Raw genomic sequence first — 24,232 nt, forward strand, 5'->3', positions numbered from 1 at the left:
AAATCGCGCGCTAATACTCCAAGTGCACCACGAAGACCCCCATAACTTCTTTTTCCGTTCAAGACGTAAATACAACTAAAAGGCTGTCAGCCTTCGCATTGGGTTTTAAACTCTTTCCCGGCTTCCAACTAAAAGAAAGAAGCATTTCCGACCCTAAATATTACATATATGCACTCTTAATGCATTCATATATTCAGCACACGTAGCAGTGTCGCTATAGTTTAGCCCTGTCCATTTTCCCGTAATGGGTATTATAATTTTATCCAAAAGAATTAGGTATCTTAATGGAGATGGGCAAGTGATCCCCATGCAAAGTGAGTGGAAATCTACGAAACTCTCGTGTAATGTTTTGCACTAGTACTAGGAGGTACTAGAATCTTAATGGTTATATATGTATGGCTCATATTCGGGCATTCTTCGGTCGTGTCGTTCCGTGCCCACAAAAGCCAGCACGCTGTCATCTCTACGAAGCAGCCACGCAGAGCCGCTTTAACACTACAATTATAGTTTTAAAACCCTAATTTGCAATTTTGGCTTACAGTACTAAGAGCAATACGATGGGCAGAGCAATAAAGCCGGCTTTAATGCTCTCACGTTGCAAATCTTGTGGCACAGGGCTCACAGAGCACTCAATGGTTGGTCATCGGAAATCGATTTTGGCGGCTCATCCGCCGGCCTTGGGACACACACTCACACAACACACACACACACACACGCACAGAAATCCGAAAAGCAATATTTATAATTAATTTATAAGAAAAAATTGTCCCATCTGCCATTAAGAATTCTACAGAACGTCGGACAAACGAAATCAGCCAAAAGAGAATTTTTTTGCACAATTAATTGTTGTTCGTGCTTTTGTCTACGCAATTTTTTTTTGTTTCTAGGCTGGCCAGGCGGGGAGGGGTACAAACAAATTCAATGATAATTGTTTAACGGTTGTTCGCCTGTTTGGGTTTTTTGTGTCTATGTAAATGTTTGCGGAAGGCATTTGCATAACATGCAGTGGCTCGCGGCTGAAGCCGAAGCCCCTCTGATCGCGATTGAATCGATTCGGCAGTGTTGTTGTAGCAGCAGCAGCGGCCAGAGATAATAAACCAACCAATCTGTTGCATATCATTATGATAAGCTATGTGTCTATGTGTCAAAAGAAAAATGCAAATGCCCAGACCGGAAGAAAAGGCAACGGCATACGCGGCGTATGATGGATTCTGGCCGAAAAGGAAACCTGCTGTTAGGGATTCACCCACCAACCGACATTCACCCACATCTTATGCAGCTTAATCGTATTCGCCGACTGCCACTGTGCTGGTTATAGATTCGCACAAGCTAATCGACAGCGAAATAGACATTGCCATCGCAAGTTCAAGTTCAATTCGCCGGTGACACAGTTAAGCTAAGCCAAAAGTTGAACTGCGAGTGACCCCAGCCTTTGCCTTCGTCTCGGTATTTGTGTGGTCTCATTAACCAGCCAATACCGAATGATAGTCTTGACCCGGAAGTGGCTTTAATCGCTGCGCTGTGATCATTGTGGATCGTTAGAATCGATGGTGAGGAGAGCCCTGGGCCCCCAAAAAAGAATTGGTATGTAAATTATTGGCCAGAGCGCGTGTACCCTTGAATTAACTCGCTTTTAACGGAACTTTACATCTGAAACGATTCAGAATTGTGCCAACAAATCCGTAAATTATTCGGTGCTATTAACGCTTTATGCTTGTTTAAGTCAGTTCGGGCATTTTACAGCTTTTACGTACACAGTGCTGGAGAATTTTGTGGACTGGGCAGTTTTCCGTAATGGCCCAAAAAGGTAAACAGAATTCTTAACAAAGGTACGCATGAGGCCCCCCCGCTCCACCCCAGAGAAACATATTGTTCTAGAGTTTAACATGATGCGGAAAGAAATCTGAAGAGTATTTAATGTGGGTCAAGGCTGATCAATCAAAAGTGGAATAAATCGCAAGCCGAAGCAATGAAAATGGAAGAATTGGAAGAAACAGAAAGGCGACACCAAATGAAAATTTAATTAGCAGATTATTTAGTTAGCAGGTTCCTTTTTTCTTTTAATTTATATAGGTATGAGAAACTATTTCCTCATCCTTTAAGTTAGCCAAAAATTGCTGCAACGCTATATCCATTATTATTGCAAACTATTCAAGAATTATTTATGAACCTGTCTGTACATCCAAAAAGAATAGAAAACAAATTAATATTCTGGCAAAATAAGCCAGCAGCAACTGAACACCGGCAACACGGACGCATATTTATTTAGAGTCATAAACAAACACATGGAGAATTACGAGTATACCCAAAACCCTATGAGCTGCTGTCATCATAATTCTGAATAGCAAAACGAGATCAGGCAATCGTTCGATGTGACTCGATCGCAGCCTCCAATCAAACGGAGCGGAGCGGCCACAAAAGAACGTTTCGGTTCGCAGATGAAGATGAGCAGCAGACGCCAGAGGGCCCCAAAAAACAAAACAAAAACAACAACAAGAAAAAACTGAAACCAAAATCGAAACTGAAACAAAAACAAAACCAATAGAGCCCAAAAAACAGAGCCAAAGAAACAGCGAAACCGAATCGAACCTTTAGACGAAATTTTTATACATAGCGCCGTGCAGCTCGACGTAGCAGTTCAGTGCGCGTACAAGTCTCGTGGGTAGCGGATGCCAGCAAAGGTCTCTCTCCTCTCCTCATATCTACGAAACTACTACCTTAGCATATCAGTCATCAGAAGCAGATGAAGCGAGCAGAGCAAAACTAGCAAAAACAAAAACAAAAACAGTTGTCATGGTGCTAACATTAAGAGTTGTCGTAAATTAAGTGCACGGCAATCGAAGCGATTGCAACAGGTGCCCCAAAAGCTCTCGAAATTGTGTGTGTGTGTGTGTGGGTGTGTGTGAGTGTGTGAGTGCGTGTGTGTGAACAATCAGATCAATCAAATATTTATACATATATCTATATTTAGAAGCAGAAGCAGAATCATAATCAGTGGGAGACAAGAATCTTAAGAGTCTGATGCAAACATCACTAAAATCTTAGAATCCCTAAAACGTCTCCCACAATACCCTTTGTATTTTCCTACATTTCCCTGACAAGGTCAACTGTCAGGTGTTGCATCACATTCAAATTCACACAAATTAGCAATATTTGGTCTGGTCTGGTCTGGAATTGGGCAACAGTTGACACAATATTGTGTGCGTTGGCTTTAGGCGTGGTCAAGGCCCATAACCAAAACCAAAACCAAAAAAAAAGAAGTCCAAAGATCTTCAAGAGAGAGCCGCCGACTATTTGACAAGTGACTAACCAAGTGGAAATGCCCCATTAAATTTGTTGACAATGATCAGCCAGACACGACGGAGCTTCAGGCGGCCAGGTTTTCCAGCGATTGGCACCAGAATTTACACCAAAGATCAGAGATCAGAGCCAGACTGTGGCAAGGTCGTGCAACGATTTTTACCAATTGATAAACTGGATTTGCTTGATAATATATTTGTGGGACCACACCACAAAATTGTTTAGCACCTTTGATGTCGTGCTGTGGTGCTTTATCGCCCCATTTTGCAGCCCCATTCTGTCTTGATGGCTGCAGCTAATATTCATGAGAGCAAGTGCAGGAAATGGCTGGCCGAAAACCACAATGGCCAAAAACCCGTTGATAGACCCGTTGACTGTTGACCAACTTGCCCTTCAAAATATTTATGCTTCATTTATTATCTCAATTTGTTCCTCACTTTGCACACTTCAGATCTCTTGAGATCTCTCTCGAGATGAAAAGCCCCAGAAGTTGATCACAATAGCCTCGAAAACGACCAAAGAAATCGAAAACGAAATGCTTGCGATTGTTGGTAGCTCAAGAAGTTGTTTTCGGTATTTCTATGGCTCTTAATCGGTCTGTGCCAAGTTCAAGTGTGAAACTGGAAGTCAATGAACGTCATTTCATAATCTCGTATAATTAGATGGAGTTGATTGATTTTAAAGAGAATTTTAGCTATCAAAGGGAAGAGAACTCGAATGCAGATCGTAGATGAATTCCTCCTTTAAATAATTGTTCTCTATAGCCAGAGCATTGCGTCTTCGATGCAATTCAACAGATGAACTCCAACCTGATTTTGTTGTTGTTGTTGATTTTAGCTCAAAGAGGAGCCAAAACAAAAAGCTCAACACAAAATTAATTTGTTTCGAGTTTTGGGAGTGAATGTGTGTGTGTGTGGGTATTACGATTACCCGCATCTGCTGTATCTGTCGTTCCACACGTGAGACGCCGTGGCGCCACGGAATCCGACCGTACCAAATTTGCTGGCAGGCAGGCAGGCAGGCCGTGTGGCAACCATCGCCATGTGGTGACCACCAATTTGTTGTGTGTGTGTTTTGTTTGTTGTTTAATTCATAATAATGAATATAATTTACTGTTACTGTTACATGATAATTTCATGACATTTCACCTCCGCAAGCGAACGGCGACAGCTTTCCGTATGGAGTGTACGACCAGACGAAGTGAAGACAAAAGTTTCGGTCACTCTGTGGCCAATTGCTATTCTGTTTCGGCTCTGATTATTATTATTATTATTATATTTATGCAGCTTTCGGATCTCCATCTCCCGGCAACAGTGCCCCGCCATGACAATCAATTACTATCTAGTGGTGGCTGGCATTAACATAACTTAAAATACAAACCTCTTTCGCTCATCCAGACTTAACATCCATGCTTCCTCCCCTTCCCTTCCCCGATATTTAGATTTGGCAAAACTCGTTCGTTCGAACATTGAGCATTTGAGGAACGTTGCGACGCGAGCTTAGCAGATTCTTAAGTTTCACACCGAAGATCCATCACATCACATCAGAACCCAACCCAACCCAACCCACTATACTGCATACGTTTCTTGAGGTTGAGGGACAAAAGAGACATTTAAAAATGGCTGCCGTCAACGCAACGCAAACGGATTATTGGAACTTTCTGTTCATCGAGTTGGCAGGTGAGTCGAGACCCATTAAAGTTATGTAGGAACAGGAACGCTTTGCTCAATGCCACTGTCCGTACTGTCCTGCTGTAGATCCCCGCACCAATGACTGGTTCCTGATCAAGTCCCCCCTGCCACTGCTCGTCATCCTCGGCCTGTACTTGTTCTTCGTGCTGGGTTGGGGCCCGCGCTTCATGCGCGACCGGAAGCCCTTCAAGCTGGAGCGCACCCTCCTGGTGTACAACTTCTTCCAAGTGGCGCTCAGCGTGTGGATGGTGTACGAGGGCGTGGTCATCTGGCAGAACTACAGCTGGCGCTGCCAGCCCGTCGACTGGTCGCGCACACCCAAGGCCTACAGGGAGGCGCGCGTCGTCTATGTCTACTATCTGGCCAAGATCACCGAGCTGCTGGACACGATCTTCTTTGTGCTGCGCAAAAACGATCGCCAGGTGACCTTCCTGCACGTCTACCACCACACCGTGATGCCGATGATCAGCTGGGGCACCAGCAAATACTACCCCGGCGGCCACGGCACCTTCATCGGCATGATCAACTCGTTCGTGCACATCATCATGTACTCGTACTACTTCCTGTCCGCCTTCGGTCCCCAGATGCAGAAGTATCTGTGGTGGAAGAAGTACATCACCAACCTGCAAATGGTGAGCCATCAATAAAATATAAAACATCTCAAATGGTGTGCTATAACTTTTAGCATTTCAGATCCAGTTCTGCTGCGCCTTCATCCATCAGACCCAGCTGCTGTACACGGACTGCGGCTATCCCCGGTGGTCTGTCTGCTTCACCCTGCCCAATGCCGTCTTCTTCTACTTCCTGTTCAACGACTTCTACCAGAAGTCCTACAAGAAGAAGCAGGCGGCTGCCAAGGCCAAGGCTCTGCAGGCGGACAACAATAACGAGAGCTGTGCCAAGGATCTGAATAAGGTGGCAGCGAAGGACCTGGAGCTGATGCAAAAGCAGAAGGCCTTGTAGGCCCAGCGTAGATGTTATACCAATCCCATCCCTCCCCCCCTTTCAATACTCATACAAAGCGGGGCACACACTGAGAGCTGAGCTGAGATCCCATGTTCTATGTGCAACTTTGTTGACTAATTTCTTAAGTAATCCGCCGCCAAAAACACCATACACTCGTCTATTGGAACAAATGAGGTTTTCAAGATACAGATACACAGATACACATATACATATACATGCTACTCGTCGCACGAGTGTGTATGTATATGTACTCGTAAATGTTCAAACAGTTAAAATTGCTTTTTGCAGCCGTCGCCATCATCGCTCGCCTCGTTTGATGTCCGCTCGGGCGGACACCAGATGAAAGAAGTGCTTGTATGTCTTTCGGTCAAAACTGAACTAAGCTACAAGTAAGTTAGGTAAACGCAAGCCCCACACACACAGAAGATGTTGGAGGAGAAGTGTTAGTTGTGTAAATAAATGTAGGTACGCATATGAATATGTTTTCTTAAGGTTTTATATACGCATCGGTATGTAAAGTAGTTATAAACCAAGACAAAAAGATATTTACGTATAGCTAAAACAACAAAACAAAACAAAACAAAAAATCTTACAAATAAACTAGAATTTTTTCTACAAAATTTTATAAAAACAAAAACAATAAGAATGTTTCTTTGTTTGTTCAATGAATGGATTGTTGGGTGGGTCGTCTGCTGGGGTGGGCTCTTGAATCTTCCATAAATTGTGTTCATCTTTGATTCAACTGCAAGATGTGTTCAGGAAATGTTTTTGCACAATTGATCGGCCTAAAAGTGTTTTCAAATAAACTATACACGATATTGCCATTGGATAACATAGCAATGGATCAGAGTGTGGGAAGATGTCTCCTCCTTGCCACTTGAGCCCACTTCCTATGGATAAACCAATTGACGCAATCATAAAAGCATTTGCTTAAGGAACTATTTGGCTCTTGTACGCGTGAGCGCACCACAAAAAGGCAAACAGTATTTGTTTAGGTCACCCAGCCACACCCTTTCCCAGGCAAAGTCTTCTCATTGATAATTATATGGGCAGCACCTGACAGACGCTTAAGGAAATCCATTCTCAAGGAACATACAATATACAATAGTCAGATCAGGCCATTCATTCATTCATCTGCGGAAGCCAACAGATACGTAATCGCAGCGATATTTGAATTTTAATAGGCGTGGCCCCCGAACAGGTCCGAAGGTGGTGTGATGCTGCTGCTGCTGCTGAACATATCCAGTTCTGAGTTCTTACGAGGCTCTGAGAACACGGTCGAGCGGTTTTAGAAGATTGGTCCACTTGCCATCGATAATCGTCTTGCCTCGGTCCGGATCCGCTCATTAGAAGCTCATTTAAAAGGCACCTTGAGCATACGCGCAGAAAACATACGCTAAGCTGTTGAGATGAAGATCTGATAAATTCCACAACCTTTTATTGATCAATCAGTCAAAACGGAACCCAAAGCGGAAGTGGAAACGCATCTTCAAGTGGTGCCAGTCGCTCTGCGGATACAGTATTCAATAAAGCCGGTTTGCTTTGGGCAATTGACCTTGATCTTGACCACAAACACAAACACAAAAACAGGCACAGGCACACAAAAGCCAACCACCGAAAGCCCAAAGCAAAACCTCTTTCTTTTGCCAGCCTGAGGACTGGCCCAAGCGGAGCCAGTTTCATACGTGTTTTATGTCATGATCATCGTAGATCTGATCGGGCTGATTGAACAGTATAGTATAGAAAACTAAGCAGGGTATTCCGAGCACCCAACATTTATTATTGAGCTCTAAATGCTTGAAGCTTTTCCGTGTCCGTTTTCTGGCATATTTATCTACACCCCAACTACATGTCTCCGTGGCGACACCTGTCCGTTCATCGTTCCATATCTTCCATATTAAATATAATTTTTTATATTTTTGTTCTTGTTTTAATCGATCTACATTTCAAGGCTGATGCTGATCATGACCCTCGGTTACATGGCGGCTGAGGGGCATATCTTTCAATGGAAATTCGACATGCATTTTACATGAATTCTACAACTAAAAAAACAGTGCACACTTTTTAGCTGAAAAATTCAAAATGCTTAACTAACTGTTTGTCGAAGATAAAAATCCCCCAAGTGGGTGACAAAATTGTCTAAAAATGCTAAACCCTGCGTACAGCAAAACTTAAACAAATACTCGGGTAAATATCGGAATTCTTTAAATGGCCCTTGAACTTTGACTCGAACGAAACTTACAGTTTTTGCCCCCCTAATCAGCATAAATACGAGTTGGGTATTCTGCAAACGTTGCCCGGCGTGTGTGTGTGAGAATTAATTCGAAAGAGGTCTAAAAAAAGTAATTAGAATTTCTAATTTAGCAATGACCACACTCTCCGCGTCGCCAGGGTGTCTGAGCCGGACCCGAAAACTGGTTAGCAGCCATTGCATAACCAGAAGAGCAGCACGCGTGCCAGGTTCCAAGTTCATGGCTAGGAGCCCACGATGGCCAGAACAGAGCTGGTTCGGAGACTGGGAGATTCAGAGATAAAGAGATTCGGGGACTGGGAGATTCTGAGATTAATCGCGAGGCATTAATCATGCGTAATGTGCCGCAGAAGAATATCTAGAAGATCGCCGATGGCAGATGGCATATGGCAGATCTGCATAATTTTATTTGGGGTGGTGGTATGAAGCGCGTGGCCCGACACAAGAGTTCGGAAATGATTTGGGTATGGATGGGACGCTGGCGTTGTCATAAATAATCGGATGGGGATACAACAGGTTTTTGGCGTTTGTTGTTATCTAATGCGAAACCCGTCTCGAACCGGCAAAGAACAGACACAAAGACCTGGTTTTATTAAAGATAAAAAATCAAAGTTTTATTCAATTTTTCTTGTTTCTTGTTTCCGAGATGACAATTCGAGAAACGATTAACGGCTGCATTTCATTAATAAGAACTCTATCACACACTCGCACGCACACTCGCACACTGAAACTCAAAATCAAACTCAAACTCAAACTCAAACTCTGGGAAAACATTAACACATACTCAGTCAGACTGTCAGACCACAATCAGGCACACTCTTACGATCCTAGCTATTTTTTGGGTTGTAATCTTCGGCTGCTTCGGCATAAACATTATACATACATCATACATCATAGATGGTACGTTGTGCCTGATACCTGCTACAGATGCGTAGACATAGAGATTAAGAGATACACTACAAACTAGACTAAAGCCCCGCTCTACAAAACAATTATTTCTACACTGAAACCCAACCAAACCAGGGCTCGCGTTCATTCCAGCTTCTGCGGCTTCACGCTGTTGTTGTTCAGATCGATATATGGCTTGGCCGGCTGTCCCTGGCTCTGGATCTGGCTCTGACTCTGAATCTGGCTCGGGTTGAGGCTCTGCCTGGGCATGCAGCCCATGCCGCCGGCGGCTCGGAGTGCTGATTGGGCCAGACTGCTGCCGGTCCGAGAGCTGCCATCGATGCCCTTGTTTTTCTTGTAGGTCTTGCGGTAGAAGTTGCCGAACAGATATAGGAAGATGACGGTGTTGCCCACGAAGAAGAAGGTGAGTGTCTTGGGCATGTTGCAGCCCTTGGCGCCGACGGCCAACATGTAGCCGAGGATCAGGACGAACTGGATCAGCTGGATGCTTGTCATGTACTTCTTCCACCAGAGGTACTTCTGGTACTGGGGTCCCATGGCCGCCACCATGTAGTAGAAGTACATCATGATGTGCACGCCCGAGTTGAGGATGCCAATGATGACGCCCTGCTCGCCGGGCGCGTACTTCAGATAGCCCCAGGAGAAGAGGACGGTGATGGTGTGGTGGTAGACATGCAGGAACGACACCTGGTTGTTCTTCTTGCGCAGCACAAAGAACGTCGTGTCCAGCAGGTCGATGATCTTCGAGAAGAAGTAGAACCAGGCGCCCGAGTACAAAGTTAGATTCTGCTCACGTGTGCGATTGATTTCGCACTTCTTCGAGAAGATCGAGGATATCACATTGCTCTCCTGGATGGACTGTAAATGAAGGAGAGAAATGCTTAAATGATTGCTAAGAAATGTATGTTTATATTTGAATATTTAATGAAAAGCTGCCCCCGTTTAATATGTTGCACGAGCACGTTTATAGGGTGCTTATGATGGCTGAATAATACATCAATGGGGAGCCTCAGCAGCCTCTATGATGCCTCTTTTATGATCGGAATAATTATGACGGGTTTTATGGACTCACCGTGCGACACATCCAAATGGAGTAGCACACCTGGAAGGCGTTGTAGAACACCATGATACGCTTCAGATCCATGGGCTTGCGGTTCTTCATGAACTCGGGTCCGATCTTCAGAACAAATGCCAGGTAGAGCAAAACAACACCAACCACAGGCGCTGGCGAACTCATCAGGAACCAGCTGTCCACAGTCTCATCTACACGAAAGGGGTTTCAATGGTTAGCTTGATGATTCCACAGGAGTTTTCCCCCGTATTTATATTTTACTCACCCACGCCCTTAGCCAGGCCGGAGATGCGCTCCTCGAATATCTTCATGTACGTAGTCATTGTGGCTGGTTGTTGCGGGTTTTAGTTTTGTTCCGATTCGGATTCTGCAATTGGCAACTGCAGGAAGGGCGGAAGAGAGGTAAAGAGACTTTAGAAATTTTCGCCCGAAAATCGAAAATCGAAAATTCAGAGCTCGACGTCCGCACGCCGCGTTGCCAAAATATTGAATGAAAAGATATTCTAAAAGCGCGAGTGCTTAGAGAGGCTCAGCACGTTCGAGTTCGAGTCGCGGCTCGAGAGTCGCGGGCTATTGATTATGCTAGCGAGAGGAGCGTGATCCGCATGGGAATGCCAGAAGTCAACTACGCAAACGCGTTATTAATTAAATGTAAGAGAAGTCTTATTTAGTTATCCCATATGCAAAACGGGACAAGGAACGAGGCAGAAAGCAGCCAGCAGCAAGCAGCCAGCAGCAGGGAGAGCCAGAGACGAGGCCCAGAGACAAGGCGAAATCCAAATCGAATGATGAATGACGACAGCGAAACGAATCCAGATAAAAAAAATGAGCTGTTATCCGAGGCTGCTACTGGTGCACCCCAATCCCAATACCGATGACGATGGCATATGATGGCATCTCAAAATCAATAATGGCAAGAGATTCGCATTACAGAGATGAGATGCTGGCTGTTGGCTGTTGATTGCTGGTTGCTGGCTGCTGGCTGCTGGCTGGGTATTTAAGATTCTTGGCTGACCACGACCGCAAGTCAATGGCTTGGAAACCTGAACAGAGCCAAACTCAAGGCTTCATTTGAATTTCTCGCCTTGGCACTAAAGTCGGTCTAACTTTGGCATTCATCTTGTACGAGTATCTATGTATGTATGCCGTATCTCGTATCTCTCTGTTTATATCTTCAAGATACCAGCACACGGCACACGGCACACTCACATCGTTTATGTTCTAAGCATTTACATAGCAGCCTCGATTGGTTGGGTTCTGTTCTGTTCTGTCTTCATTTTTGGGCGATTGTTAGGTTTTGTATTGTTATTCAAATTGCACACGGAACATCGTTGGTTTGATCGAATAAATGTGGATATGGATTCACCGGAATGTATTCAATTACAAATCTTTTTCAGAACTTGTTCTTATGTAACATTAATTTTTGTTTGTTGGTTTTATGGTTTATAGTTTGTAGTTTTAGTTATAGTTATAGTTTTAGAGTCTGTACGTTAACCACTGACCTAGGCAACTCGAACCGGAACTTGAGGCAGAATCTTCTGGAATACTATTAGCGTCTATAATTAGCTGGTCGCCACATATCCAGTTTGTGGCATCGGCGGGGAGATCAAGCGGGTTTCGGGTGCTCTTTTAACTTTGATATATTTATAATTATTTTCCTGCACTCGACTAGAACATTGTGTTTTTTTTTATTATTTGTTGGAAAAGGAACTTTGAAATCAAGGCCTGCTCAGAGTTCGACTTTTAATGACTGTCAAATGACTGGAGTTTTAAAAGTGCACCGTTTCTGTGCTCTAATGTCAGCAATTTTCATGGATCACATGGCGGGTAATTGAATTTGGAGAGTCGCCATTTGCTGCCACCTGCCACCTGCCACTGCCAGTGCCACTAATTGGTTATACACGGCGTGTGATTGATATTTTGCGGACTGCAACCGTGCGACTGCCAACAGCGACTGAGACTGGGTCTCTGTCAGGGTTACAGCCCCATACTCATGCCCGTGTACCCGTGTATACCCATGCCCATTACCATTACCATTCCTATTCCTATTCCCATTCTGTAGCCCATTGCGATGGCAATTCCTAGACCCATTCGTATGCAAGGCACTTGGCATCCATAGATTGACACTGGAGACAGGAAAAGTGAGCTTTGAGCATCATCACGACCAAAAATGTGACGCCAATCGACACGGCGCGTCGTCGTCGTCTGAGTCAGTCGCACTGGCCGCTGACGCTGAAGCTGTCAGCACCGCCTGTCCTCCTGTCATGTCACCAATTTAGGGGCACCCCGAACACCGCACCCCGCCGTCTAGTGTAAGCCTTGCAGTGAGACTTGTCTCTGGTTTTGGTACACTTTTGTAAGCCCAAAGGCCGCCCCGACCATTGCTGGGTGCACGCTGGGACGGACTCTGTCTTCCGGCTGCCCCGCCTTGGGACACTCGACACTAAACAGCTCGACAAATAGGAACAAATAAATTAAGAAACGAACAAGGAGAGGTGGCAGCAGCAGCAGCGGCGGCAGCGGCAACTGCCACGCACGCATAAAATATGTGTTTTGTATGCATAATTGATTCTGGTTTTTTGCCAATTTCATACCCTTTCAGAGGTGCTTGTCGAACGCCTTGTCAGCATTATCAGAATCGCAACTACGAAGTGGGTTTACCCAGCCCCCAGCCAGGTCTCCGCACCGCGTGCTGTACACTCGAACATGGGTCTACCGAACAATTTAACAATCGTTCAGCTTCAGCTTCAGTTTCGGTTTCTGTTTCTGGTTCTCTTTTTTTGGGGCTCTCTGTGTGACTAATGCGAAAAGTACGAGCATCTAAACACCCAAAAGCTGTCTGGACAGTGCGGAAAAGCCCCGCAAAAGGCGTTAATTTATATGAATTTTCAACATGAAACAAAGAAACAAATACGAAATAAAAACAACTTAATTTGCCACTAATTTGGGATCTAATGAAGGCCGTTGGGGGACATTAGCATTAGCATTAGTCTTCTATGCATGGTCTAATCCAAGCACCCAAACAAACCAAACCATCTGTGATTCATTTGCTATTAATGAGCCGCCAGATTGCAGCTTTTGCATGTGTCTTTTGCATAATTGCATTTGCCAAATGCATGCCACAAAAAAAAGATCTTAATATTTTGTCGTCAAGTGTTGGTGTTTGACGAGCGCGCCTCTTGTGTTCGGATATGAGCGGATGTTTTCCTATGGATTATCGTCATCGCAACACGATTTTCACACGCATTTGTGTTGTGTAAATGAAAACAATCAGCGAGGCATGTGAAGTTCCCGAATACATTAGCCCCCATGGCGGTAGGGTATCAGCAGTGTATCAGGCAGAAGAACTCAGTACTGTAACTAATTCTTAGGGTATAGGGTCGAGTCGGGCAACCCTCGCTGGCACGTTCTGACTCGTTTCGTTTCGTTTCGTTTTGGGGTTTCGAGAGGAGGGAGTGCAACAGGTTAATCATTTAGCTCTGGCTGTGTCAAGTGCATATGTTTTATGGTTTCGTGCTTGCTTAGCGCAGTAAATTAATTTTTTTTTTTTTCTGCCAGCCGAGGCATTTACAGAGGAGGCAAGCCAGCAAGCCAGTCAACCCATTCCGTCGAGTCAGCCGAGCACTTGGCAACTATATACATATGTGGGATATATATATCCACACATCCAAATCCAAATCCATAGCTAACACAAGTCAGAGTCAGGTTCGGTTCGGAGTCAGAGACTCTTTGGGCAGACGCTCCTCTGACAATCTTTAATTACTGGGTAAATATTTGCAGCGTTAATTGGATTTTTTTTTTGTCTTTCGGTGTGTTTTTCTTCTCTGTTTTTTTGGGAACTGTAACGGATGGATGGAATGGCTGGCAACTTTTGCACGGGGAACAGGCACAAATGGTCATCTAATTTGTTTGCTTAACCATGACTTAACGACGGCTGGCGGGGTCGGGTGCACGCAATGGAATGATGGGGTGCAGATGGAGGCCAGGCACCTGATGCAGCTGCAAATTGAATTGCAATCGATTACAAGTTCAGAACGTTTAGTTTTGGCCGCCTCAATGCTGCCCGAGTCTTGGCCTTGGCTGACTGGCAAAATTGCAGCTCCTCAAGCCAGTTTTCAGCATTTAATCTATGTGCAATGCATTGGGTTAAGGCCGACTAGTAAAAATCTCAGACAGACAGCGGTCCCCAGTCCCCCAGCCATCAGAGGAGTACACTGTACACAGTCCAGTACACTGTCCAAAGAGCAGCAAAAACAAAAGTTGGTCAAGTCGAGCGCAACGTTTGGTCAGGCGCCACTTTTGTTCTGTTGGCTGGGCAATTCAGTTTCAACCGATTTGGGTTAGGGATTTGGGTTCCATGCCGAAAACTTGCTCTCTAATTTATGCAACACTTTCACACCTCACATGTCCCCCTCACACAAAAATTCAATCACTTCCGTACCTGTTCTGGCCGCTCTGTGGATGGCTTCTGCCTGTTTTTCTGCACGTCGTACGCGTTTGGGGTTCCCTCCGAGGAATCAGCTCACTCACTCACACACGCCGCACGCTGGAAGAGATTCGGACTCGACTGGGGCCAACGCCAAGAAGACACTAATATGGAGTTCTACACGCTCGGCTGTATAAATAAACAAAATGTACGAGCTTCGCGGGCTCCGGGCCCGGGCTGGCCATGTTTTTGCCGCTGACGTCGCTGCTTGCTGCTTGCTGCTCTGCTCTGCTGCTGGCGTCGACTTCAGCTGCGCCGTTCGCTATACATACAGATACATATATGTATGTATGTTTGTATGTACAGTGTACACATAGATATAGTATATTCTCTGTCTGTCTTTCGACCCGATGCCAATGCAAGTCGAAGCCGCGTTAATGGCCAATTTTAGTTTTCAGTTTTGTTGCTCGGTTTTTCAGATCTCCGGTGGTAAGGTCAAGTTTGAAGCAATTAAAACGAATGTGTTGGCCAAAAAGAAAGCAAAACTGCTGGCTCCGCTTTTCTGCCACTTCTGTGCTTTATTTTGAACAAGTTTATTAACCCTATCCCCCAAATTGGCCAACAAAACATGCAGATCCTATCGCAAAGAAAAAAATATAATCAAAAAAAAGGCCAACCCGCCCCAAAAGAGAAACCGAAAACGAAGACGGAGACGCAGACGAGGAGAAAAGGGGGATAGGCGAATACGAAAATAAACCGAAATAATGTTTGGCTTTAAATTAACCGCTAGACAATTGATTTATTATCGTTGTCACGTCAATACAGTCCACACATTGGGCCTGAGTCTGACTCAATCGTAGGCTTATATGACACTCGTCACAGCCCCATCCCCAGCCCCAGTCGCAGCCCCAGCCAGACCTGACGCGGACACTGATTCGTCTTTATTACGGTCTATTTACTTACGCAAATCCATCCACTTAGCACATCCATCCGCAAGTATTTTGGGAAGCACTTTGCCGCTCCATTGATGGGATATGATGCGATGGGATGCGATGGAATGGGATGGGAAATTTCAACTCACTTTCCACAAATGTCGGTCAGGGGCCGGCCGGGGCCACACCCACGTGCTAAGTGTCCGTGCAAATGTTAATGTTTACCCAAGTCCGTGCACTTTCCGTCTGGCGTCCGGCGACTCAGCGGAACAATCTTCCGGGTCTTTAGCATTTTCATGAAAAAATAACAAAAACACGCACTGAAAATGGCAACAAAATAGCCGTTTTGCATTTTTTTTATCGCTCGTTTGTCATTCGAGCGTCGTGTATATTATCTGCGTTTCTCTTTTGTGATATTGTGATAAAGACCCTGAACTTCAATAAATTAATATAATCGATTTTGTACCGCTAGCTAGAGTTTATGCCAAATCTCCGTTCGATCCTTGGCCAAGTTTCTGACAGCGCTTATCAGAACGACGAGTCGAGAGCACACACTCCATCGCTTAACTAACGTTAATGGCCTAGTTTTTAAGGTGAACCGAAAGAGTTCAAGTTTATTCTTGGCCTTTGTTGGGGAAGTACCCGCTGGCAAAGGTATATGAAATCCAAGAGAGATTTTTTTTGTTAGATTGGCTTACATTTTTTAGTACAAGCGGCTGGAAATGCAAGGTGTATTTAAAGATCTTTCTAATGAAAGTACATTGTATTGTTTGCCATTTGCTGGAAGTCAGTAATTATGCAATTAGGAATGGAAACATTTGTAAGCGCACAAAATTATACGCATCCAAAATAGACTCTACATTGCCATTGCTATTACATTGCTATTAGGCAGTGATTTCATTATTGGCTCAAAAGGCGCTGCTAAACATTTTGTATTTTTAAATATCCCCGCCATCTTTAACATATAATTAACATGGCCATTTCATGTTAACTTAACAGCAGCTACATCGCAGCTGTCTGGCAGCTGGTCTCGTTAATCGTTATCGCATAAGTGTTACCGTCTCTTGGCAAACAGTAAAATCCAAAAAAGAGTGTAAATATAAAAAAAATACATTTGGCAGTTCTACTTGTATCCGATGCATCAGGTTATATTATACCTATATTATATACTTTACGGGATATTTTGACGTCGAAATTGAGTTCAAAGTATATTTACGGTATATCGGTATATAAAAGTATGGAATGAAGATTCATTGTTGCGACATTAATATGTATCCGGACAGTGATCACTTTATTTACAGATAACAAATCAAATGCATAAATTCATTAATAACATTTATGATTGATTGAAAGAAAAAAGGTATACAGTGACGGAGTGTGACCGGAGTTCACACTTACGTTTTATACTTTGGCCGATTTTGTTTGAGCCCTATTATGTTACCAATCCAATAAAACGGAGTTCTGAAAACTACCCAATCTTGTACCAAATTTATTGAGGAATTGTATAACATTATTTTTTTAGTGGCTGAGAGGGCTAACTATCTAGTATTATTAAACCGAATATCAAAATCGAGGAATATCAACGCATCTTGCCGTGTCCGTCAGTATATTTTCGGTATATTTTGGTAATGAGCAGGTGTATTTCGATTTATTTTGGTATATTTCAGTATATTTCTGATGGTTGTTTGGTATATTTGATCGAAAGGTCAGCGGTCACACTGGCGTCAAAAAAAAAATAGGTTCTGCAAAAAATTTAATTACATTTTTTTTAATTGTTTACTGGGGCAAGTGGTTACTTCGAAGGTCCTTTGGAGTTACACCCGCAGCAGCTCAAGCTTCAGGAAGCGCATAGATATGTAAGTGACGTGACGCATAGCGAGTGAGACCTTTTCCACTTCTTAATTGTTGTGGCCGTGCTGTCCCCAATGGTCTGGGAAAACTGAATTGTGTGCACTGCGCAGGTGACGTGAAAAAAGTGCATCCAAAGTGTCGTTTGGTGGCTGTCACACGTGGCCTTGTGGCTGAAGTTCTCAGTGGGTGTCATGTGGCTGTTATCACAGAGTTACCCTGGAGTCCTCGTGACACCTGCCCCCACTGTCCCTGCTGTTGTTGGCAACGCTCTGCCCCATCTTATGTAAAGATTTAATTGGCAGCTAACTCGCTAACTGGCATATATGCACACCCATACTCTTGCCAGGCATGTACGCTACAGAACCGGCTGGGATACAAAGGTCACTTGGACTGTTGCTGGCAGCCACATGTGTATGCATATAAAATATTGGTATTGCCGCACTAATAAAAGCAATTCTCCTATCAAATTCCCATAAAGCAAGCCGGCCATGCTTTTGAGAATGTGATATCGTAAAAAGTAAAAATAGTCGATCCCATTTCACTTGGAAAACTTTAGTTTCTGTTTCTAGTTTAATTAGAACTCGTAAATTTCAGAACTTTTTGTGTGGGAGGCTAAAGGGACTGCACTATCATGGAATCTGCTACGAATCTGACGGAGCGCAAGAAATCGGTCAGCGATTTGTCTGCCGAGGTGGAGGAGACCTCCACCGCAACCACTGGCCTGGACTCGTCGACCACCGCAAACACAACGGCCACACAACACGGCAGCGATGAGGCCGAGGAAGACATCTTCGAGCAGGTACAAATGATTCTTCGCAAGCGACGCGGCTGGGGACCGGATGACTCTATCAGCACCAATGATCTACATTTGCTGGAGTACGACGATGAGCTGGGCGAGGAGGACGATGCCGGATGCCCACTGCCCTCCACACCGGAGGACACACAGCTCATCGAGGCTGAGGTGAGTTGATGTTGATCTGTCGTTTGAGTCCGTTTGTGTCGTTTACGCTAAACAGCTGTGCAAAAATCATTTTACGCAGTCAAGAGCTGTGCTCCCTTATCGCTGACCCGGCGGCTTCTTTCCTTATCGCCTTTTTGTTGGTCGCACTCCAGGTATCTGCAGTCTTTTGAATGTCGTGTTCGACGACTGCTCTTATCGGTGGAACTATTGCAGAGGCCCACAATGTGGCCATTGCCTTAGTGCCGCAGGTGGCAATTGCAAAAGGTATAGAACATTCGACACATATACTTCACTGGAAATGCTTTAAAGAACGCTGAGAGCATTTACCAATCGACCATTCCATGGAATATTATAGTTCACTCCTCGATACTTTCAATCGGTTCCGGATTAGAGGGGACGAGGGGCGGCTTAGCCCGTACACTGTGGGAAAAATAACCAAACGACGTCAGATGTGGAGCTGATAATGGGACGGGACGGAGAGAGGCAGCTTCGGGCGCGCTATCTTATCGCCAGGCGCATTTGTCGTCGTTTTTGTTGCTCTTGTTGCTGTTGTTGCTGTTGTCTTGTTCCGCCAACAAAAGTTTATACAAACCGTTTTAACTAAGTATGCGACAGTCAGATGCTTCAAAGTAGAATCGCTCGTTGTGCCGCACACTCAGATTTAGTTTTCAAACGAATCTCTGTTTACCGCTCAAAATGCCAGACAAGCAGCAGTCCCAGCTGGAGGTTGTCTTGAGTGTGTTGGACCCGGATCTGGAGCCGAAGAGCGATGCTTCGATCGAGGACGCCGCGAAGAAGAACCAGAACGAAGATTCAATTGAGTGTCAAGCGATCGATAAAGACGTCAGTCCCATTTGCTTTTAGTTTAAACGTTTTAGTTTGTGTAGTCTAAGCTTTTGTTGTTCATATCCGGTTTGAAGCATGTGTAATTCCCGTATCATTTCCTTCCCTTAGATGACGGAAGTACTGAAGGCTGGTGTGCTGTCCGACGAGATCGATTTGGGTGCATTGGCCCACAATGCCGCTGAGCAGGCCGAGGAATTTGTACGCAAGGTAAGTACTTTGAATAATGGATGAACTATGGCTCAAGCGGAACACCCCCTTTTCATTGTTGCATTCTATTTTCCTTTGAATAAATATGTAAATAATTTGTACTTTGTTTTTTTTTTATACTCTGTGTTGAAACTATGCCCCTTTTAGCCACTGACTTGAGGCCCTTAACCCAAGCCCAAACTCAAACCCACCCTTTGCCTTTTATTCACAAGTTCACTAACCGTTTATATTTAACTTTCGCTGACGTATGTAGGTCTGGGAGGCCAGCTGGAAGGTGTGCCACTACAAAAACCTACCAAAATGGCTACAGGATAACGATTTTCTGCACCGCGGTCATCGCCCACCGTTGCCCTCGTTCCGGGCGTGCTTCAAATCGATTTTCCGCATTCACACGGAGACGGGCAACATTTGGACACATCTGCTGGGCTTCATTGCCTTCATTGGCGTGGCAGTTTACTTCATTACGCGTCCCTCGGTGGAGATCCAGACACAGGAGAAGATCGTTTTTGGCGCCTTCTTTATTGGGGCCATCGTCTGCTTAGGATTCTCATTTGCTTTCCACACACTAAGCTGTCACTCTGTAGAGATGGGGAGATTATTTTCAAAGTAAGTCCCGAACCCGAACACCATCGAAAATGTATTTTTTTGTTTGCTAATTCTAATGGAATTACCCACAGGCTGGACTACTGTGGAATTGCGTTGCTTATTATGGGGTCTTTTGTACCTTGGCTGTACTATGGTTTCTACTGTCATTACCAGCCCAAGGTGATCTATCTCTCGGTGGTCTGTGTACTGGGCGTGCTCTCTATCGTTGTCTCACTGTGGGATAAGTTCTCGGAGCCAGCATTTCGTCCACTGCGCGCTGGCGTTTTCATGAGCTTTGGTCTGTCCGGCGTCATTCCAGCCATTCACTACAGCATCATGGAAGGCTGGTTCAGCCAGATGAGTCGTGCCAGTCTGGGATGGCTTATCCTCATGGGTAAGTTGCCTATACAGACGATTTTTTGAAGATTAAATCTAATTTTGTCTCTCTCTATTAGGCCTTCTCTACATAGCCGGTGCCCTGCTGTATGCCCTACGTGTTCCCGAGCGTTGGTTCCCTGGAAAGTTCGACATTTGGGTACGCTTTTGGGTTATCTCTTGACATAAGGAAAATGCTTGACTCAATGTTAAATTTTAATTTGCAGGGACAATCGCACCAGATATTCCATATCCTTGTGATTGCTGCCGCGTTTGTGCACTACCATGGCATCTCCGAGATGGCCATGTACCGTGTCATGTACAGCGAATGCACCGTGCCGATTGAGCCTATTACCTTCTAGAAGCTGATGTCGATACTGAGGATACAATCATACAATCATATATACATAGAATCCCACACATACGAGTATATTCACATACAAATTACTGCGACTTAGCGCAATTTTACAATGCAACCATTTTTAGCGTTTGGTGAGCATCTGTACCTTGTTATACGAATAGATGAAAAACCGATCCATATTCCAGACATAATTTACGCACATTTATCATCCAATTCAAAATCGTTCATTATACAAAAGGAAAATCTAGCAAAAGTTGATTATCGAATGAAATTTGCAGTAGAGTAATTAATATATGTACAACTATTTATAAAAAATTCCAATTTCGTTTACTTAATACTAACTTTAGTTGATCGAAGGGATTGTTGCTTGGCCAGGTGGGCGGGGCAGTCATTGCCACATGACATTCGCTCGGGGTTACTAGAACCTTTTGAAAAGGCAAAAAGAAGGCAAGCAAATTCCTTTTTTTATGTTATACAATTAGATGATCTTAGAATCGTTAGGATTACAAAACAATAACAACGTTATAAGAGGTCTAAATATACGTTCAATTCGAAATTCAATCACACATACTCGTATCAGTGCTTGTTTTCACAGCAGCCACCATCCATCATACACATATTTTAGCATATGCATGGCCGATCTATTACCAACATAAGCCAAAGTGCAACCAATAAATAAAGAAGACTTCTAATTTGTATTTGTATTGAAAACTGATTTCAAAGCGCGTTCTACAGTGCAGAATCTCAGCCAAGGAACATTTGCTAATCATAATTGTCCATCATTAAAGATATGCATCTGCGAAATTTGCTAATATTTATGTATGTTCGACTTGGCAACGGTTGCCATCACCCTAATGCCTTGCCATAAATATCGTCATAGAGAATTAGAAATACGCGCCGGGGTTATTAGTTTAGTTCAGACTGGCGGCGCGAATTTGGCTGGCGAGGACAAAGCAAAGCATTTTGTTGCTGATGACTGGGCGAATGTGAGTGTTGACTTTGACCCCCTTGATGGAGTGAGCAGCCCCCTGAGTCGTGGTCTAGTCTTGAGTCTGCCTCCCACCGCTGCCTTGTGTTCTATGTACGTGTGTACGAATATGTGTGCCAGTTTCCATTATCGCAACTGTAGATCATTAAAAATGTTTAGCCTTTTTGCGCAAATAATCGAACATTTGTACAAGTACTTGAGAGAACCGCGCACGTGCAAGAAGGAGTATTTGCAAAAATTCAAGTTCAACGGCAACAAAAATAGAGTCAAAATTGCTTGTTGAGGTGATTCAAATTTGGCCAAAATCTGTTCCGATAGAAATGTTTCAAATATGCCTTAATGAGCAACAATCATTTGCATAAATTAAGGCTACAGTGAGGCTTCGTTAAGTTAAAAGTTAAGTCACCAAATTTGTTTTAAAATTATATATTTTCAATAAAGTAAGGCCTCACCTTAGTTTGACTTATCTTCCCCATTTTAACCATTTACCATTTACAGATTACTAAAACGGCGATGCGTATTACGATAAACGCAGCTCTGTTGATGGTTGGCTGTGATCCATGGAGTAACAAGCAATGGTTCAGGGCCCATAAAACACCCCAAAAGAGTGTTTTATTTACCCGTTCTGAATAAATGCAAATCAACTGCCTACAAATCGTTGCCAGATGGGGAAATATGTGTCCATGCTTCAGTTTGTGTCTCAGCTCTGTTTTACATGTGACAACGAACTGGTTTGGCCGAACCGTCGCCTCAGTCCAATGCGGTTTGTGGGTGACTCTTATAACCCCAACACTATTGTATCGTCTGCTGTGCTTTCACTTTCAATTACACGATACACTTGTACTCTTACGACTACCCAATGCACGCCACGCCACATGCTGTAGCTGTACTCGAATTACTTCTCATTAAACATAATTTGACAATTTGTTCGGGTCAGGTGTGGGACCTGCTCCACTGCCCGCTGGGCCAGGCCAATCAATCCGGAAGCGCCGGAAGAGAAGACATGTGTGCTGGATTCACAATCGCGATTGGGCTGTCATCGTCATTAAGGAGTTGTGAGATGTGTGTGATTTGTGCTTTGTGCAGTTCAATGTCGGCAAAACTCGAATGCGTCTGCTGAGTTCAGGCCGCCACCCAGTTTGGGCTCTTTCGGCTCTTTATTAATGGTCTTGTGCAGTAGTTGCCTTTATGCGTTAAATTCAATAAACTGACTCTGACTCGGAGTTCGAGATCGAGTTTGAGTCTGAGTCGGAACCAAGAGACTCAGACTGAGGCATAGACTGATACTGCTACTGCGACTGAGACTAACAAGAAGCAACTTGTATTTGAAGGTTTTTGGCGTTTAAGTGTTATGGTCAAGGCCGTTGCCAGCATCCGCTGTGTGTCCAGTTCGTTGGTTCATTGATTTCCAATCAGCCTCAGTTCACCTCGGACTCATACTCTCATATGTATGTACATATGTATGTATACTTACCAACTAGCCAACAATTGTTGGGCTTGCTGCGTTTTTCCCCAATGTTCTCCAACTGTTACGCACTAATTGAGTTTTAATGTACGCTGGCGATTGCCACAAAAAGTCCAACCAAAATTACATAATCAAGAGTAGAGTGCAGACAAAAAAGAGCGCAAAGAATGTTTTTGCTCAATACTCTAATGGGGCAACAGGCAACAGGCAGCGGGCAGCATTTATTCTTTCAGAGTCGAACATCAAATCATTATCATGCAAATTTTTGGATATCTTGTCAAGTTCAAAAACATTAAAAGCGTATAATGATACCACATACACAACAAAGATATTTATTCCTATTCACCACCCCACACCCCCCCCCAAATCATATCCAAAAAGTGGCGGCCAGTGTGTTTTTTTTCCTATTTGCATTTCGTTGATCTGTAGTTTTCCATGTAAAGATGCTTTGAAAACAAAAATAAATCAAATCAACTCTAATCGAATAAGTCGTTAAATAGCCGCATCTGTATCTGTATCTACATATACATATATAATAAAATAAAATAACACGATGCTGGGGGGCATTGCGGCAAGTTTGTGTCCGAAGTCTTTTGTTTCCGCCATAGGCCAGCCAGCGGCGGGCGACATTGACTTTGAAAGCGATTGAATTCGATACAAAGTGAAAATTCGTATTGAACGTGTACGGAAATCGACGCAGAAACAATAGACTGATTGATAAACTGACAGGGCCCGAAAATGCGTATGGAAATACATACATACAAACATACATACATATGTAGATGATATTTGGATTCTTGGCGATGACTGGCTCTGATAACGTTTTGGCACGCCTTGAAATGGGTTCAATCCGGGGCTCGTTAACGTAACAAAAGCTGCGTAGAATCTTCCTCAAATTGCCAAAAAAATATTTAGCAATTGAAATGAGCCGCCCACAACAACAACTACAACACCACCCAAATAAGATTCAGGCACGCGTCAGGCATGCCAACGGCACTGGCCTTCGGAATGGCGGAAGCTTAAACGAAGCTCAAGCAGACGCTGAC

General features: G+C 44.1%; 3 protein-coding genes across 8 annotated transcripts; 2 read left to right on the forward strand and 1 right to left on the reverse strand.

Annotated features, from left to right (window-relative positions):
* The first annotated feature begins 2,612 nt into the window (after positions 1-2,612).
* On the forward strand, positions 2,613-6,520 carry LOC111069148 (elongation of very long chain fatty acids protein AAEL008004). Its single transcript, XM_022359055.2, has 4 exons — positions 2,613-2,681; positions 4,742-4,979; positions 5,058-5,623; positions 5,685-6,520. The coding sequence occupies exons 2-4, from the start codon at positions 4,919-4,921 to the stop codon at positions 5,952-5,954; spliced, it is 897 nt and encodes a 298-aa protein (XP_022214747.1). The 5' UTR covers positions 2,613-2,681; positions 4,742-4,918; the 3' UTR covers positions 5,955-6,520.
* Positions 6,521-8,800: 2,280 nt separating this feature from the next.
* Positions 8,801-14,777, reverse strand: LOC111069370 (elongation of very long chain fatty acids protein 7). 2 transcript variants are annotated; one of them, XM_022359414.2, is made up of 4 exons: positions 14,631-14,777; positions 10,455-10,569; positions 10,190-10,380; positions 8,801-9,975 (listed from the first exon to the last, which is right to left on the reverse strand). In XM_022359414.2, exons 2-4 carry the CDS (start codon positions 10,510-10,512, stop codon positions 9,241-9,243), a joined length of 984 nt encoding a protein of 327 aa, XP_022215106.2. In that variant the 5' UTR covers positions 10,513-10,569; positions 14,631-14,777; the 3' UTR covers positions 8,801-9,240. The 2 variants fall into 2 exon arrangements, with proteins under 2 accessions (XP_022215106.2, XP_022215098.2); XM_022359406.2 differs by lacking the exon at positions 14,631-14,777 and adding an exon at positions 11,692-12,103.
* A 2,488-nt stretch (positions 14,778-17,265) lies between these two features.
* On the forward strand, positions 17,266-21,431 carry LOC111068972 (adiponectin receptor protein). Of its 5 annotated transcripts, XR_002607243.2 has the most exons (8): positions 17,268-17,403; positions 17,993-18,359; positions 19,314-19,412; positions 19,666-20,018; positions 20,090-20,391; positions 20,453-20,532; positions 20,600-20,864; positions 20,919-21,431. XR_002607243.2 is itself a non-coding variant. In XM_022358808.2 (7 exons), the coding sequence occupies exons 2-7, from the start codon at positions 18,030-18,032 to the stop codon at positions 20,732-20,734; spliced, it is 1,299 nt and encodes a 432-aa protein (XP_022214500.1). In that variant the 5' UTR covers positions 17,268-17,403; positions 17,993-18,029; the 3' UTR covers positions 20,735-21,431. The 5 variants fall into 5 exon arrangements, 4 of the variants coding, with proteins under 4 accessions (XP_022214522.1, XP_022214500.1, XP_022214509.1 ...); XM_022358808.2 differs by having other exon boundaries at positions 20,600-21,431; XM_022358830.2 differs by lacking the exon at positions 19,314-19,412 and having other exon boundaries at positions 17,266-17,403; positions 20,600-21,431.
* Positions 21,432-24,232: the final 2,801 nt, after the last annotated feature.

Source organism: Drosophila obscura, unplaced genomic scaffold, assembly GCF_018151105.1.
Source record: "Drosophila obscura isolate BZ-5 IFL unplaced genomic scaffold, ASM1815110v1 contig_150, whole genome shotgun sequence".
In the NCBI taxonomy this organism is placed as follows: domain Eukaryota; kingdom Metazoa; phylum Arthropoda; class Insecta; order Diptera; family Drosophilidae; genus Drosophila; species Drosophila obscura.